At 40.3% G+C, this 15,493-nt stretch overlaps 1 protein-coding gene across 1 annotated transcript; it reads left to right on the top strand.

The window, feature by feature from the left end:
- Positions 1 to 6,789: 6,789 nt before the first annotated feature.
- On the top strand, positions 6,790 to 13,067 carry ZBTB39 (zinc finger and BTB domain containing 39). Its single transcript, XM_026683865.2, has 2 exons — positions 6,790 to 7,160; positions 8,716 to 13,067. The coding sequence occupies exon 2, from the start codon at positions 8,814 to 8,816 to the stop codon at positions 10,911 to 10,913; it is 2,100 nt and encodes a 699-aa protein (XP_026539650.1). The 5' UTR covers positions 6,790 to 7,160; positions 8,716 to 8,813; the 3' UTR covers positions 10,914 to 13,067.
- Positions 13,068 to 15,493: the final 2,426 nt, after the last annotated feature.

Here is a 15,493-nt window from a genome sequence, read left to right as displayed (position 1 = left end):
TTGATTTTTATTATTTATTAACCATTCGTCTTCTGCTAATATTGTAGGTAAGTCAGTTGTAAGTACTGTGGATCGTAAAGATTCTATTCTATTAGTAGTTGGTATCAATGGTTGGATTATATTTTCTCGTACACTATTATACTGAGGAAGCCTTGACAAAGCATCCGCCATAAAGTTTCTCCCTGACGGGACGTATTTTAACGTGAAGTTAAACTGTTTAAAAAAATTGCTCAGCGAACTTGCTTTGGCGACAACCTTCGTGGATTTTGGAGTGCTTCTAAATTCTTATGATCGGTCCACACCTCAAATGGTTATAAGCTTCCTTCTAGTAAATGTCTCCAGTTGAGCAGCGCCCAGTGGACTGCAAAGGCTTCCTTCCCCCAAATCGCCCAATTTCGTTCAGCTGGACTAAATTTCCTAGACGTATACGCACATGGTTGTAAATTACCTTCTTTATTTCTTTGCAATAAAACAGCTCCTACCGCTACATCACTGGCATCCGCTTTAATGATAAATGGTAGAGTTGTATCTGGGTGTTTCAATACTGGCTCTTTTGCAAACAGATGTTTTAGGTTATCAAACGCTGTTTAGCTTTGGTCAGTCCACTTTAACATAGTACTTGGTTTTGGATTTGCAATACCAATGAATTTAGTTCATAATAAATCTGTCAGTGGTATAGCGACATCAGCAAAACATGGAATAAATTGTCTGTAAAAGTTTGCAAATCCCAAGAAACTTTGCAGTTGTTTCGTGGTTTTTGGAGCTTGCCATTTTAATACCGCTTCCACTTTTTTGGGATCCATTTCTAATCCTCATTCTGAAATACGATATCCCAAATAATCTAATTGTTTAGTGTGAAATTCACATTTCGATAATTTCACATAAAGTTGGGCATCCAATAATTTTTTAAGCACCTGTCTGACTAATTTAATATGTTCTTGCTTAGAATTAGAATAGATTAAAATATCACCCAAATAAACTAAAACACCTTTATACAAATGTTCATGTAACACTTCATTTATGAATTGCATGAATACTGCTGGAGCTCCTTGCAATCCGAATGGCATAACATTATAGTAGTAACTACCAAGAGGGCAATTAAACATGTTTTTCCATTCATCCCCTTCTCGAATTTTTACTAATAGGCTTCTCTTAAGTCTAGTTTTGTGAATATCCGTCCTTTGGCTAGTGTGGCTAGCAAGTCCTTCATTAATGGCAATGGATACAGTGGTTCTACACAGATGGCGTTCAACCCTCAATAGTCCACACATAAACGCAACCCTCCATCTTTTTTTTCTTGGAATTACACGGGCGCTGCCATATGGGATCTTCCTGGAGTGATAAATCCTCTTTTTAATTTTTTATCAATGTATTTTCTCATTTCCTCCAATTCCTTTTGGGTCATTGAGTATATTCATGGTTTGGGTAATGCCACTTCTGGGATCAATTCGATGCCACAATCCGTAGGTCGATGGGGTGGTAAGGAATCAGTCCCATCTTCCTTGAATACATCTGCTAAGTCTTCATACGCAAGTGGATAGGGTTTTTTGGTAAGTGTTCCCTCTCTTACTTGATTTGTATTATTTGAAAGGCAAGGAGGGCCATCATCATGGCATGGTGGATTAGGACCAATAGCTAGATGTAATTTATGATAACCACCTTCCCAGTGTATAGTGGGTTCCCATTTATCAAGCCAAGCTAGTCCCAGAATTACTGCTTCGCTCATGTGAGGAGCCACCACAAAAGAAATCCACTCCCAGTGCTCCCCTGTCACCATTTTAATATATTCAGTTCTATGAGTTGCTGGAGCTCCACCCAATATAGATCCATCCACCTGTTCAAATTTAATAGGGACACCTAATTTGATAACTCTTAAATGTAATTTATCAACTACTGCTTGAATTATTAAACATCTTGTGCACCCTGAATCTATCAATGCCCCCACCTTAATTCCCTGATCAGTCCGCTTATTCCATAAGCCCACAGGTAAAATAAAAGAATGAATGGGTTCACTTACCATTGGGTCATCTGGCATCCTGTTATCCATATCAGCTTCTCCCAACATAGTGGGTTGCATAGCAGACCTTTCATCTTCCCCTGGAATATCCGATGAATTCCCCACTACTCCCCTTGCCTTGTCTTGGTCATACCACTCTCGTCTACTTAGTTTAGTTCTATTCATTTCTGAAGTAGATCGCGGATCCTTGACTGCCATAGGTTGAACTGAACAATCCATAGCCCGATGCCCTGGTCTATCACAGCAAAAACATTTAAATATTCTCCTGTTATTTTGTGTTGACATTATTCTGGGTTGTGGTTTTGGACTTGCATTTATAACCTTTCGTGGTTGTATTAATCCTTCCAGTCTCAGCTTCAAACGACACAAACCATCATCTAATTCAATCGCCACACTATACCAATCAGTCAATGTAGTGTACGAACCTCTATATAAACAAGCCTGATGCAATTTAGGGTCCATTCGTTCTTTAAATATATGAATTAATAAACTCTCTGGTAGCGACAGGAGTTTACTAGCCACTCATCGAAAGTCGTTTACATATTCCCGTGCTGTTCTCCCTTTTTGTTTTATTATTAACAAATCCTCCTCTGCTTTCTTGTCTGCAGCTGTATCTTCAAATCGATTTCTTAATGCTTCCAAAAATTGTCCTATATCCCCCAACTCCTCTGCTCTATGGCGATATAGATCAGACTCCCATTCGTATGCTTCTCCCACTAACACTCCAGTAACAGCCACTACCATTGACCAATTTGAGAGAAAACAATGGGAGTATAAATCAAAATGGTTTAATGCTTGGGTTAAGAAAATAGCCACTTTATTTGCATTCCCATCAAACGTGGTTGTTAGAGGAGGGCCCCCCCACCTCCCTGGTATGTGACCTCCCCAACGTGCTCCATAATCCAGGTCCCATGGTTCTACTGACCGAGATCTCAGGGAATATCCATTATCCCCTACGTTTCTGTCCTCCATTCTCCTAGAACGTAAGTCCGATCTGTCCAATCCACTTCTGACTTCAGACTCCTGAAATCCTAATGGACTGGAAAGGGTCCTTTTCAGACTGTAATACTTGTTTCCAAATCGAGGTCCCCCTCTCCTTTGTTCCCTTTAAAGTTACCTCTCTGAATTGCATCCTTAATATGTGTCACTTTCTAATGTGTCACTTTCTGGAAATGCCCATTGACTTTCACTGGACCCAGACCAACGTTTCACTTTCCAATCCATTGGACGTTCCCTTTGCCTATATTCTTTCCCCTTTTCCTCTCATAAACCAGGGTCTGGGTCACTTAATCGCACCTTAGTTGTTTTAGGTTTTACTACAGGTGGTACTGTCAATGGCACGTCCTCTCTCTCCATTTTCCCCGTTTATATTCCATTGACCTCTCCCCCAGTATCTGCAGCCACTTCTGCGCCTTCCTCCACCGTCCATTCGGGATCTGTGCCTTCTGCCATTGTCAACAGTGAAGTAGGTTTATTTGTTTAAGAATAAAGGTGTGAGCGCTGACTTTCTGTTAGCCTTCGTTTGTACACATAGGAATTCTAGCAATAAATTCTGTTACTCACAGGATTCGTTGTGAATAGGTAGGTTTATTTTCGCTCGTTTTCCTTCAAACACGGCAACAACAGATAAAGTCAGAGCTGAGATCATTCGTCTCTCAGTGCAATTCACTCTATGCAGCTAACATCCGCCCTCCCCATTAGTTCTACACGCCTCCACCCCACAATTCTAAACACCACTAATTACCAAACAGAATGTGGTTTCAATTCCCAGGTTGTGCTTTAATTTCCCCAATGATTGTTTGTGTTTCGTTTCAGGTAATGAGAGGAGTTGGAGCGACAAACTCTCTTTCACCCCATCCCCGCTGCACGTTCGTGCTGACATGAGACAAGTCGAACTGGGGTGGGATCCTCAAACGCAAGTGACGCTGATCAAGTCAATATATTGCAAACGGCAGGATCGAACTTGCACTCCCCAATCAAGACAATGTGTTGGGATTCACCTCAGTAGATAAACCGGTCAGCTCTTTGAATCCCGACACATCATTAGAAACATGCTAATGTCTTGCTTCTGAATCTGATTATATATCTATTACTGCAAATTTATGCCCACTTAATATATACTAATTCCACTAAACTTAATGAGATACCAGAATGGACATGTCTTGCATATATGCAAAGAAAAGAAGACAAAAGGAGTAGCTTACTACCAAGGTATTTCAACAAAACCAATGCTTTTCTATAAGCTCAGTCTGAAATGTTGCAGCCTATTTCTTATCTCTTCACCTTTTTGCGTCTCTCACACACAGATTCTCTGCCTATTGTGAAGGGTGTCTCTGATAGTTTTATAAATATGAGCTTGAGATCAGTTCGTGGTGACCAGATGGATACAACCATAGAGTGGTACAGTGGGGACCACTGCTTTCTTCAGCTTGTTTCAACTACCCAATAATTCTAGGATTTCCTAATTGTCTCCCATCCAAATATATTTGGACCCTAAAATATATTAATTAGGTTTAATGCGGTTTTTTTCTCTCCCAGTTAGCTAGGTATTACTAGCTGTGACAACAATCTAAATAAAAACTTCTCTTTCACACAATACTACAGAAGGATGTTGGCTGAAAGTCTCATTTAGCATTCCTTGCTGATAGAAAAGAACGTATCAGTCAGTCAAGGGTGCCTCATTTAAACCTATGTAGCAGAAAACTTAGTTTTATCTAAAACAAGTTTACACTGTTCTAATCAACACTTTGTTACCTGCAATAGCCATCTGAAAGTAAAGTAGGTTTGTTTCTGATGCCTTCAAGTCTGTGATGTCTCCTGGCAATTGCCTGGATAAGTCTCTGCAGTTTCCTTGGCAATATTTTGAAAGTGGTTTGCCCTTGCCTGCTTTCTGGGGCTGAGAGAAAGTGACTGGCCCACAGTCACCCCTCTGGTTTTGTGACTAAGGTGGGATTAGAATTTACAGTTTCCCATTGATCTAGAAACTGTAGAGCTAATATAACATTTCAAACAGATGCTATATTAAGGTAATTATCTTTCTATAGTACCTGGTAGGTTTTCAGTGCTTTAGAAATCAGTTAGGAAAAAATTAATACTTTAATAATGCATTCAAAACAGCATTTTGCATCCAAATTAGTGTTATAGGGAGGGAGGGAATCACACACACACATACACAAACACATAGTTGAAAATTGTAGTGATTCTTTTCTATATGGGAAACTCTCAATTACTAAGATAATGCTTATCCACACTAATACATAATCTAACTTTATCTAAAAATATTGTTTACTACTTTGTGAGCTCCTCACATTTACATGTCACGTTATGCACAAAGAAAAACATTTTCAGCATATGTCTAGGAATGGGAGAAGTTACAGCCAACTTGCAAAATGGCAAATCAGACCACACTAACTACTGTGATGACAAAGATATAAGTGGGCGTCTCAGGCAAATTATTTTAATGTACCTATTTTTTTAAAAAAATGATAGCAAATTGTTATATCTTCATTATTATCACCACATTTTACTGCCATGTAGTGGGGAGTTTTTATATACTGACTCTGTAATCTGCTAGAGAACGAAGAAAATTTGCTGTTTTGCTTCAGACAATAAAATTCTTAAACTTAACATTTATATTATAGTCAAGTGTGCTTTACATATGCTGCCTCCTCAGTATTAATCTTATACAAGCACCTCTTTATTGTTTCTATTTATAGGAAGCTACTATTTCTATACTTTTCCTATGTGCATATTTATCACAGACACATCCATTATTCACTTATTAGTATCTTGCTTTTGATTAGGAGTATTCTAAGCAGAGACCTTAGATAGGACTAGCTTGATCGGATGCCTTCAGGTGAAATCATGGGCAATAAATGTGATTTACACCAGTATTTATTTTATTTTATTTATCATATTTAGATATTGCCTATCTCACTCTCAGAGTGACTTTGGGTGGTGTACAACGAAAAGGTATACCCATAAGATGTTTCAATGACCTACACCTCAAAAACTGATGCATAGGTGCAGGTTTTAGTGTTTGGATCACGAACCAGGCATAGGTGGCATCCAAAACATATACACTTAACAAAATGAGAAAATAATATTCTTGTAGATTGAGACGGGAGAGCAAGTTTGGTGTCACGGTTAAAGTACTAGACTAGAAACTGGGAGATCGTGAGTTCTAGTCTTTTCTTAGGCTGGGTGACCTTGTGCCAGTTCCTCTCTGAGCCCTAGGAAAATACAAGGAGCAAATCTTTGCCAAGAAAATTACTGGCACTAATCCAGGCAGTCCCCAGGAACTGACTGGAAGGCCCGCACACAAACTGAGGTGGAGGGAAGGTAAAGACCTGACAAATGGGAACCCTGCATTTCTTTCTGGCCCTTTCAAACTATCCATCCAGATAGCTCGACTGGCTTCCCGTCCATCCAGGGACAGAAGCGGCACGTGCCCCATCACTGCCACTTAATTGACTTTTTGAGCAGCACCCTTGCTTTCCGAAGGCAATATCATACATAGACCCTGCATTATTCTCGAACCTTCGGTTCCCTGTCGGGGCTGCATTGTGGTGTGTGTGTGGTCCGCTAACGAAGCGGAGACCCTAAAAACACTAAATGCTCCTGATTAATAGAGCAGAAGATGCAGAGGGAGGGCAGCGCTCCTTCTGGGCTGAGAGGGTCAGGTTCCTAAAGCTTCGCGTCACAGCCCTTCTCCTTCCCGCCGCCTCAGGGCCGCCTCTCGTGCGCTTCCTTCCGTGGACTCTCGGTGCCCAGCGGGCGTTTTCCGTGCCTCCCCGCGGCTGCCATACCCGGCAGGCAGGGCTCCTCTTTCCTGCCTCCCCAAGCCTCCCGCCACCCCGGCGGCGGCGGCGGCAGCCCCATCCTCCTCAGTCTTGGCAGGGTTCCCTTTTCCCAGCCCGGCACCGGCGGCTGTTGGCTTCCCGCACGTATCCCCTGAAGCCGGGGCTGCTGCAGTGCCCCCTCCGGGGCTGGGGGCGGCGCTGGGCCCGGCCGTCTCGGGGCCGGATGGAGCCTCTTGGCCGGGGCCGGAGCAGCACCTCCTCGGCGAGGCCGGGCTGGAGGGTAGGGGAGGCCGGAGCCCTTTGTGTATGCGAAAGCGGGGATGCTGCCCACCGCCTCCCGGGTAAGGGGCCACCTTCACTCCCCTTCCCTTCGGGGGAAACAGCTCCTTTCTGCCGCCTACAAGGGTGTGAGACTCCCCCTTCAGCATCAGGGATTCCCGGTCGGAGTCGCCTTTCCCCCCGTGCCTTGCAGCCAGCCCCCTTGCCTTCACCCCGCTCCCTGCGCTCTCTACCCTTCTTGCCTCGGGAAGCCCTTCTTCCTCTCCAGGGCTCCCCGAAAGATTTCCCGGCCCTTTGTTTCCCATTTACGGGTCGACCCAGAGAAGCCCCATCCCGACGACCCACTTTTCTCTTCCTATCCCGCATCCCCTCGCCTGACATCCCCTCTGCCCCACATATGCGTGCGTTTGTAGACTCCTCTCCATCTACTCCAAATCAAAACTGCCCCTCTGCCTCTTTTCTTTTGCTCTTTTTCCTCGTTATCCCAGCATTCAATGTGGGTACCCCGTCTCACCTCATATTCCAGATAAGGAACAACTTTTAAGGGTCACCATTCCCTCCCTCCCTCCCTCCCATCCCACCCTTGACTTATTGGCACTCAGTTTTAACACTGCCTCCACTTCTGTTTTCTTTAAGCAGTAAAAAAACCATTAATAAATAACTTGCTTTTTTTAACCTATCTGCCACCCAGTTTCTAAAATAATGCATTTATTTTGAAGAAAAAAAGGGGGGGGATAGTTTTTCTTAAGGTATGAGAAATTATGACATGTTCTTCATTGTAGGATTTTTGCATAGAGAGCCTACTTTATTAATATTGGTCTTTCCAATCTTTTTTGATAGCAGGCATGGTCCCTGATGAAGGTTAGAGTGGGATATGTGGGTTAAGATGATATCTTTGACTATTGCTAAAGTTTATAAGAAAGCACAAACTTGAGCACTCTGCTGTGCATATTTTATTTTATTATTATCCAATTGAGGCTCGTAAACAAGGATGCAACAGGTTGGGTTTGAAGAAAGTATGAAAGGTGAACTTAAGATGTATAGGACTTACCTTGTAATCAATTTCATTTTCAGATTTTCTGTTTGCTCATCGGTTAAAAATAGTCAGTAGAACATGCATCTTAAGAGGTTTTCAGAGGGGCAAAAAAGCATTTTGGATACTATAGTTATAAAAACCCCTGCAAGATATTGGATTGGCAAACCAGTTTACTTATTTATGAAACTGCATGTCTCTAGAGTATAGATAATTTGGTCAACTAGTTGCAGAACTGGGAATAAGAAGATATGAAAATGGAAGTAGATGACAACTTTATAACTCTTTAATAATATTGCTTTAAAACATAAAAGGATGCTTCTTGTGGCTCTGTGATTTGTAATTTCTGCTTCTCACATGCACACATTCATTTTTTCCTTTCTATTGTAACTATTAGACCAAAGCAGCTATGTTCTTTTGTTCTGTGAACAATACATTTGCTTATATCCTGCAATCACTGTTATCTTTGCTTTTTCATTTACTGTGTTTTCAATGTGGATTATAATGTAATAAAAAATTATGTCTTAGATTTCACTCCAAATCAGTAAGAATCAAAACTGTGAACTTCGTTTTTTTCTCTCTAGAGTTTCTCGCCCAATCGCTCCCCCTTTGGTGCATCTGAAAAATGTGGCAGTAGAAGCCAGAAGTGAACAGGAGAAGGAGACTTTAAGGAACAGTCAAGATGGGCATGAGGATCAAACTGCATAGCACTGACCATCCAAATAACTTGTTGAAGGAACTTAACAAATCTCGATTGACAGAGTCTATGTGTGATGTCACCATTGTTGTGGGGAGCTGTTCCTTCCCTGCACACAAAGCAGTGCTGGCATGTGCAGCAGGCTATTTTCAGAATCTTTTCCTGAATACAGGATTGGATGCTGCCCGCACTTATGTAGTGGATTTCATTACTCCAGCCAACTTTGAAAAGATTCTGAATTTTGTTTATACATCGGAGCTCTTCACAGACCTTATAAATGTGGGTGTCATTTATGAGGTTGCTGAAAAATTGGGCATGGATGATTTGCTGAAGGCTTGCCATTCTACCTTCCCAGACTTGGAAAACTCAGCTGTCACTAAACAGCCTTCTGCCTCAAATGAAAGCCGGCCTTGTGGTGCTTTAGCTGAACCAAACCATTCTCTAGGTGAAAGTCGAAGTAGCGGGGAACAACTGGGATTAGAGCGGAATTGCAATATGCATGGTGAAGCAGCCACTGGCTACAAAGAAGATCTTACCAATGAAGCTAGTCACAATTTAACACATCCACAGACTCCCAAAGCAGAAGAGCAAGAAGCAACAGGACCATTTACTGGTGCCATGAGTATAATGACCCAGGCTGGTCTCGGTAATATTAGCATGGCTGTTCAAACCACTGTGAACTCTTGTCCACAGTATAAAGTCCAGAGCAACGGGGATTATAATAAAAGTAATCTTTTTGCCTCCGATGTCTCCTTAGATATATCAACAAGTAGCAATTCCTGTCCCAGCAATAGTGACCATTCCAAAGATCATGTTTTTGGGCCAATGGATGAATTGCAGCTGGGAGACTTGGGGGAAGAAGATCTGCACTTTGAAGATCCCAGTGAAGAGCTAGGCGCTGCGGAGGAAGTGATAGAACTGAGCGATGATAGCGAGGAAGAGCTATCCTTTGAGAACGATAGCCGGGAAAACAAGGCCATGCCTTGCCAAGTGTGCAAAAAGGTTTTGGAGCCCAACATTCAGTTGATCCGTCAGCATGCCAGGGATCATGTAGACCTTCTGACTGGCAATTGCAAGGTTTGTGAGACTCATTTTCAAGACAGGAACTCTAGAGTCACTCATGTCCTGTCACACATTGGGATATTCCTCTTTTCCTGTGATATGTGTGAGACTAAGTTTTTCACCCAGTGGCAGCTGAACCTTCATCGCCGAGAAGGGGTGTTTGACAACAATATTATTGTCCATCCCAGTGACCCTCTGATAGGGAAGGTCAATTTGTTCAATGGGGATTTGGCATGTGCTGCCTGTAGGAAACCACTGGCCAAAGATTTTCACGTGGTTCGTGGCCACATCTTGGACCATGTGAACATCAAAGGCCAAATATGTGGTATATGTGATCAGCAACATCTCAATCTCTGCAGCTTGATGTGGCACACACTTTCCCACTTGGGAATTTCTGTCTTTTCTTGCTCTATCTGTGCCAGTAGTTTTGTGGATAGACATCTTTTGGAGAAACATGTGGCTGTCCACCAAAGTATGGAAGAAGCTCTCTTCCGGTGTCATTACTGTGGTCAGGCTTTCAAACTTGAAGCTGCCTATCGCTACCATGTTAGTCAGCACAAGTGTAACTCTACCTTGGACCTCGTCCGGCCGAACTTTGGTGACCGTCTTCATCAGCAAGCATTGCAAAAGCGGAAGCTGACAGAGAAGTTCCTAAATGAGGATGTGGCTCTCCAGAACCAACCTGGGAATAGTAAATATAGCTGCAAGGTTTGTGGGAAAAGATTTGCTCATACCAGTGAATTCAACTACCATCGGCGGATCCACACAGGGGAGAAGCCCTACCAGTGCAAAGTGTGTCACAAGTTCTTCCGTGGACGTTCTACTATAAAGTGTCATCTGAAGACACATTCTGGGGCCCTCATGTACCGGTGCACCGTTTGTGGCCACTACAGTTCCACCCTTAACCTTATGAGCAAGCATATAGGTGTGCACAAAGGGAGCCTCCCACCAGACTTCACCATTGAGCAAACTTTCATGTACATCATCCATTCCAAAGATGCAGAAAAAAACACAGAGAGCTGATGCAGCTATACTTGGGAAGTAAACAATACCTGAGATAGTAGTGAAACTTGTTTCAGAATTTTTTAAAAATTACTTTTAGTGGTCTGTATACTTTTATTTTCTTATGTTTCTTTCTTATGTTTCTTTTCCTTAAATCACTGTTCCGTGAAACAACATCACATTAGATGTGTTACTGTTCTCAAAAAAACATTGTGTTTACCTCCTGCTGTGTATATAAGAAATAAGATCTTTTGTTTTTCATCTAATATATTTCCCATCTCATGACTTCTTCCTCCTCTCACAGGCTTTAACTGACATCATTAGAAGATTGATGCTGGTAAGATGTATCAATGCTCCATTCCAGTAGGGCTAGAAGGGGGAAAAGGGGAAAGTATGAAAAAAAATGCTTCTGGTTTATTGATGACAAGGTTTAATTTCCAAAAATTAAAAATGCAATCCTAAGCATACTTACTCAGAAATGAGTCTCTCTTTGTTTTGAGGGAATTATTTCCTATTGGTACATGTATTGTAGACACATCTGTGTATTCTTTCTTTCAAAAGGATTGCCTTTTCTTACATAGTAAATTTAACTGTCATGCCAGTCAACAGACTTTAATTGAGAGAAAGCTTATCTCCGTACAGTGAAAAGCTGATTTCTTTGAATGAAGCTGATATTAAAGATACAAGGGCTAGATACGTTTAGAGGTTTAATCAGTTGCCAAATCTACCATGCATCTAGCCTTAATTTGCGTTTGCCCTTTTCCAAAGGATCAATTTTTTTTTTAAAAAAAAATCTAGTTTATAGCAGAGAGATCAACGTAAAAAAAAAGAATACATAGATTTTAGGAGACCAGAAGAAGTGGAATTTGCCAATTTTGGATTAATTTTCAATGGAGAGGAAAGGAGAAGATCATGAGAAACAATTCTTAGTGTTGGCAAGGCAGGCTTATTTTAGTTGTCCAAGCAATAAGATTCGATTTGAAGTACCTCTTTCAAAAATTCTTAGAGTATGAAAAAATGGCAAGAGATAAGGTTGCTTTCTTTCGTTTGCAATGCTGCCTTAATGCCAATGTGGAATTCTGTCATACATAATATTTGTCTTGAACAATAGGTTGTGTTCAGAGGGTAAAAATTTTAAAGCAATTAATATACAGTATTTTGCTAGTGCTTGAAATCTTTTGGCCTACAATATTTATTTGCCAGATAAAATTTAAGGCTTATTTCTGAGTAAGGATGGGTAGGAATGCACAGTTGTGTTTGAAAAGACATTGTTGCCTTAAAATATCACTAAATGGGGGAATAAAACTAAATACACTGTTTTTACTTTTTGTTTAGTGATTCAGAAGTTTTCTTAACAGTGGCACTTATTTTTACATTTTACAGATTATAATATTTGTTACATTGAAACTGCCAGTCCTACTTGCCCCTGCTACTATGTCAGATTGTGACATGAGGAATATAGTTGTGCTGGTATCACAGATGTAATGAATTAAAGCCAATTTGAATGTATTTTCATCACATTACTTATATGAATAACCTTTTCTCTCCAGAGTTGAATTTTATTAACAACAAAACAAACAATTTGTTAAACTTCTTCTAACCAATGGCAATGACAATGGTTAATATGGACTGTATTACCAAAAGGCATCCTGATTCATTCCTGGGACATTGGCAGTTTTGAAAATATTTCCAATATTTGCATAGTCAGCTTACAAGGAGGACACCATATTGGTAGAAGAAAGTGTCCCTGCTCAAATGAGGAATTTGTCAAAACATAGGAGTGGGGCAAGACTACTAACTAAACAGTATTTATCTTGATTAATGGTTGGATGCACAACTTGTTGGAAGCAAGAATTGGATGTGAGAAGAGGAACCTTCAATGGTTTAGGACTGCCATATGTTTCATTGTAAACCAATGTTTCATTGTAGAATTACCACAAGATGGTAGCAAAGAGCTACATATAAACTATGATTAGATTTTTTATATAGCCCTCCCTTACTTATAATAAATATGTCTCTTGTTGCCCTCATATAGTGCCTATGACATCACAACCACTGTGCACCATTATTTCCTACACCTGTGTTACATTTGTTTTGTCAGATTTAATATATTTCATTATCAGTCCAAGAAAATCAATTCTTTCAATTAAAAGAAAAAGAAGAAAAACAGCAAAACTATCTTGTCTCTCTTATCTTGTCACAATAATCTGCTTTATACTTTTCAAGTTATTCTGATCATGTGCAATTTTCTTCTCCTATCAACATACATCTTTTCTTTTTTAAAAAAATATCAAATGATGTGTGGTTCTTCCTTTACATCATTCTTTTTAAAAAAAAATAGCACAGAAGCAGGTTGTAAGTTCTGTCTTCGTGCTAATGGAAGAATATGCTAACAGAAAGTACAGATTTGTTTTATCAGCTGAAAAGGCCAAATATATTTGCTGTGTAATAATGAAAAGTCATAATAGAGGTTGAAATTGGAGCTTTCCCCCTTTTTTTGAGGGGATGGAAAATTGGAAGTGGAATGAGGTGTAACTAACATATTTAGAGGGAGAGCAGAAGACAAAAGACCTTGATTTGTATTATAGTTTGCTTCATTTTGTGGACTGATCCCACAAACAAGTATAGTTCTGTGATTTCCATTCAATGGGGAATCGATAGGAAAGGTGATTATTGAGAGATGGAATAGCTGGTTTGAGAACTGGCCCTTGGTATAATGCAAACTACCTCATGAGGAGAAAGCACTTGAGTCTTCACAGCTCCTGTTGTGTACAAATGGACTCTTGGGCTTCTATCTATAAACACACTGTTATTAAAGAGAACGTAAATGTAACCCTGGCTTATGGGTGTGTATGTGTGTATGTATGTAAAAACCGCAGCTCCAGGAATCTCAGCTCTGAAACTAATTTTAGTAGGGCAGCCTTTGGGCAGATTTGCTTTGTCTTTGCTTATAATACCTACCTCTAAAGGATGTTGTGAAGATAAATGTTTTGATATATGTTCAAGAGAAAAGCACTTCTGTCTTGTTTTCACTTCCTAGGAAAATAAGAATGTTCCCATAATACATACATTGTGTGTGCAGATAAATATTCAGATGTATTTTTTGGTTCCTTTCTCTTTGTGGCCTTGGACACCAACAAGATATGCTGAGGAACTGTGAACCATGTGTATGGCAGATGGAAATAGCTCAAGGAAATATTAGTGCTGAGAGTTACTTGTAATGATCTAAAAGCTGCCCAGGGACTGAATCACTAATCTTGATCTACTGATATATTAATGGAAGGGCCTTAACTAGGAAGGTGGAACCAAAAATATGACAAGCCAAAGGATTTTGCTGTTGAATAAATATTAAAGATTAATCTCCTACTACTGGCTAATGAGGAAGCTTCATGCTACCTATTAAACTTGATGAATTTAGTATTTTTTCCTTTTCTATGCTGAAAGATGGTTCTTGCCTGGGCCTTATCTATGTCCCTACCTAAGGCTGCTGGTGCATTTATATATTTCAGGCAATGCATCCAGTGCTATGAATCACGTTTCCTGAATAAAAATGTGGCGTTCAGTAGGAGAACTGGAGAAGGAATTCCTATCTATTGCTTGTGTGTAGTAGGAATTAATTTCTTATCTTTAAATCAAAGCAGAATTCTACAGCTGCTTTCCCCTGGTTCTCCAGTGCCAAACCTGTCCTCCTGCTCCACAGGGGAAACCACTGCAGCTTAAGAAGTTTCTAGCAAAATCATGATGGAGTAATTGGAGTAATTAGGGCCTTTGGAACCAGAGAATTGGGGATTGGCTTCAAGTTCTGAACATCTGCGTGAGTGTAGCTTTGGCAAATAACATCACCTGCCTGCCTCATACATTTTTCCACTCATGAATGAAGGTGGGGAGGAGGAATACTTAAAAATACCTACCTCACAGGTGACAAGTTGTGAGGTGTAATAAATGTCTGTAAAGTGCTTTGGAACCCTTAGGGTTGTAGAAGGACTAAGTATTGTAATTAAATAACTTCACTCTGTTTGACATGCTATCATTTGTGAAGAATCCCTTCTCACCATTATCATCCTAGCAGGGAAGGATTTAGGCATGGAACAGGTATTCCAATCTCATGTAGAACACTTTGAAATAATGAAAAAAATATTTTGGAAATGGATGCATTATTAATTATTATTTTGTGTCCTTCCCCTCCATTTCCTCCAAAGATCCAGATGTCTTGAAATGAAACAGCAAAAACAGAATAAAACCAAGCATTGTGATTGCTGTCAAATCTCTTGGTTAAGTGAATTGTAGGTACTGACCTCTCAGTTATTTAAGTGTTTACTATCTATTTGCTGTAAAGTTTGTATATTTTGTAAAACTTTTCTCCTTCCTAAAGAAAAGAAAGTAGATGTCTAAAATGGTTGTACATCGGATTATTTTATACTCCATTGTTTGGCACAAAAGTGTGTTTTTTATTTAGAATAATAAAAGTGAAAACTGAAAGAGTCTCCTGCACTGTTTTTCTTATTTGTAAATGGTGATAGATTCTAAGCAAGTGCTTTGTTTTAACCTAGTGTGAGGCTGAGCACATTCTTTGCCTGCAGGACATCACTAATTCCTTCCCT

The sequence above is a fragment of the Notechis scutatus genome, chromosome 2 (genome assembly GCF_049901735.1).
Source record: "Notechis scutatus isolate UNSWTSFEM ecotype Mainland chromosome 2, rNotScu1.2, whole genome shotgun sequence".
Taxonomy (NCBI): domain Eukaryota; kingdom Metazoa; phylum Chordata; class Lepidosauria; order Squamata; family Elapidae; genus Notechis; species Notechis scutatus.
This window is presented reverse-complemented; position numbering and strand designations above follow the sequence as displayed.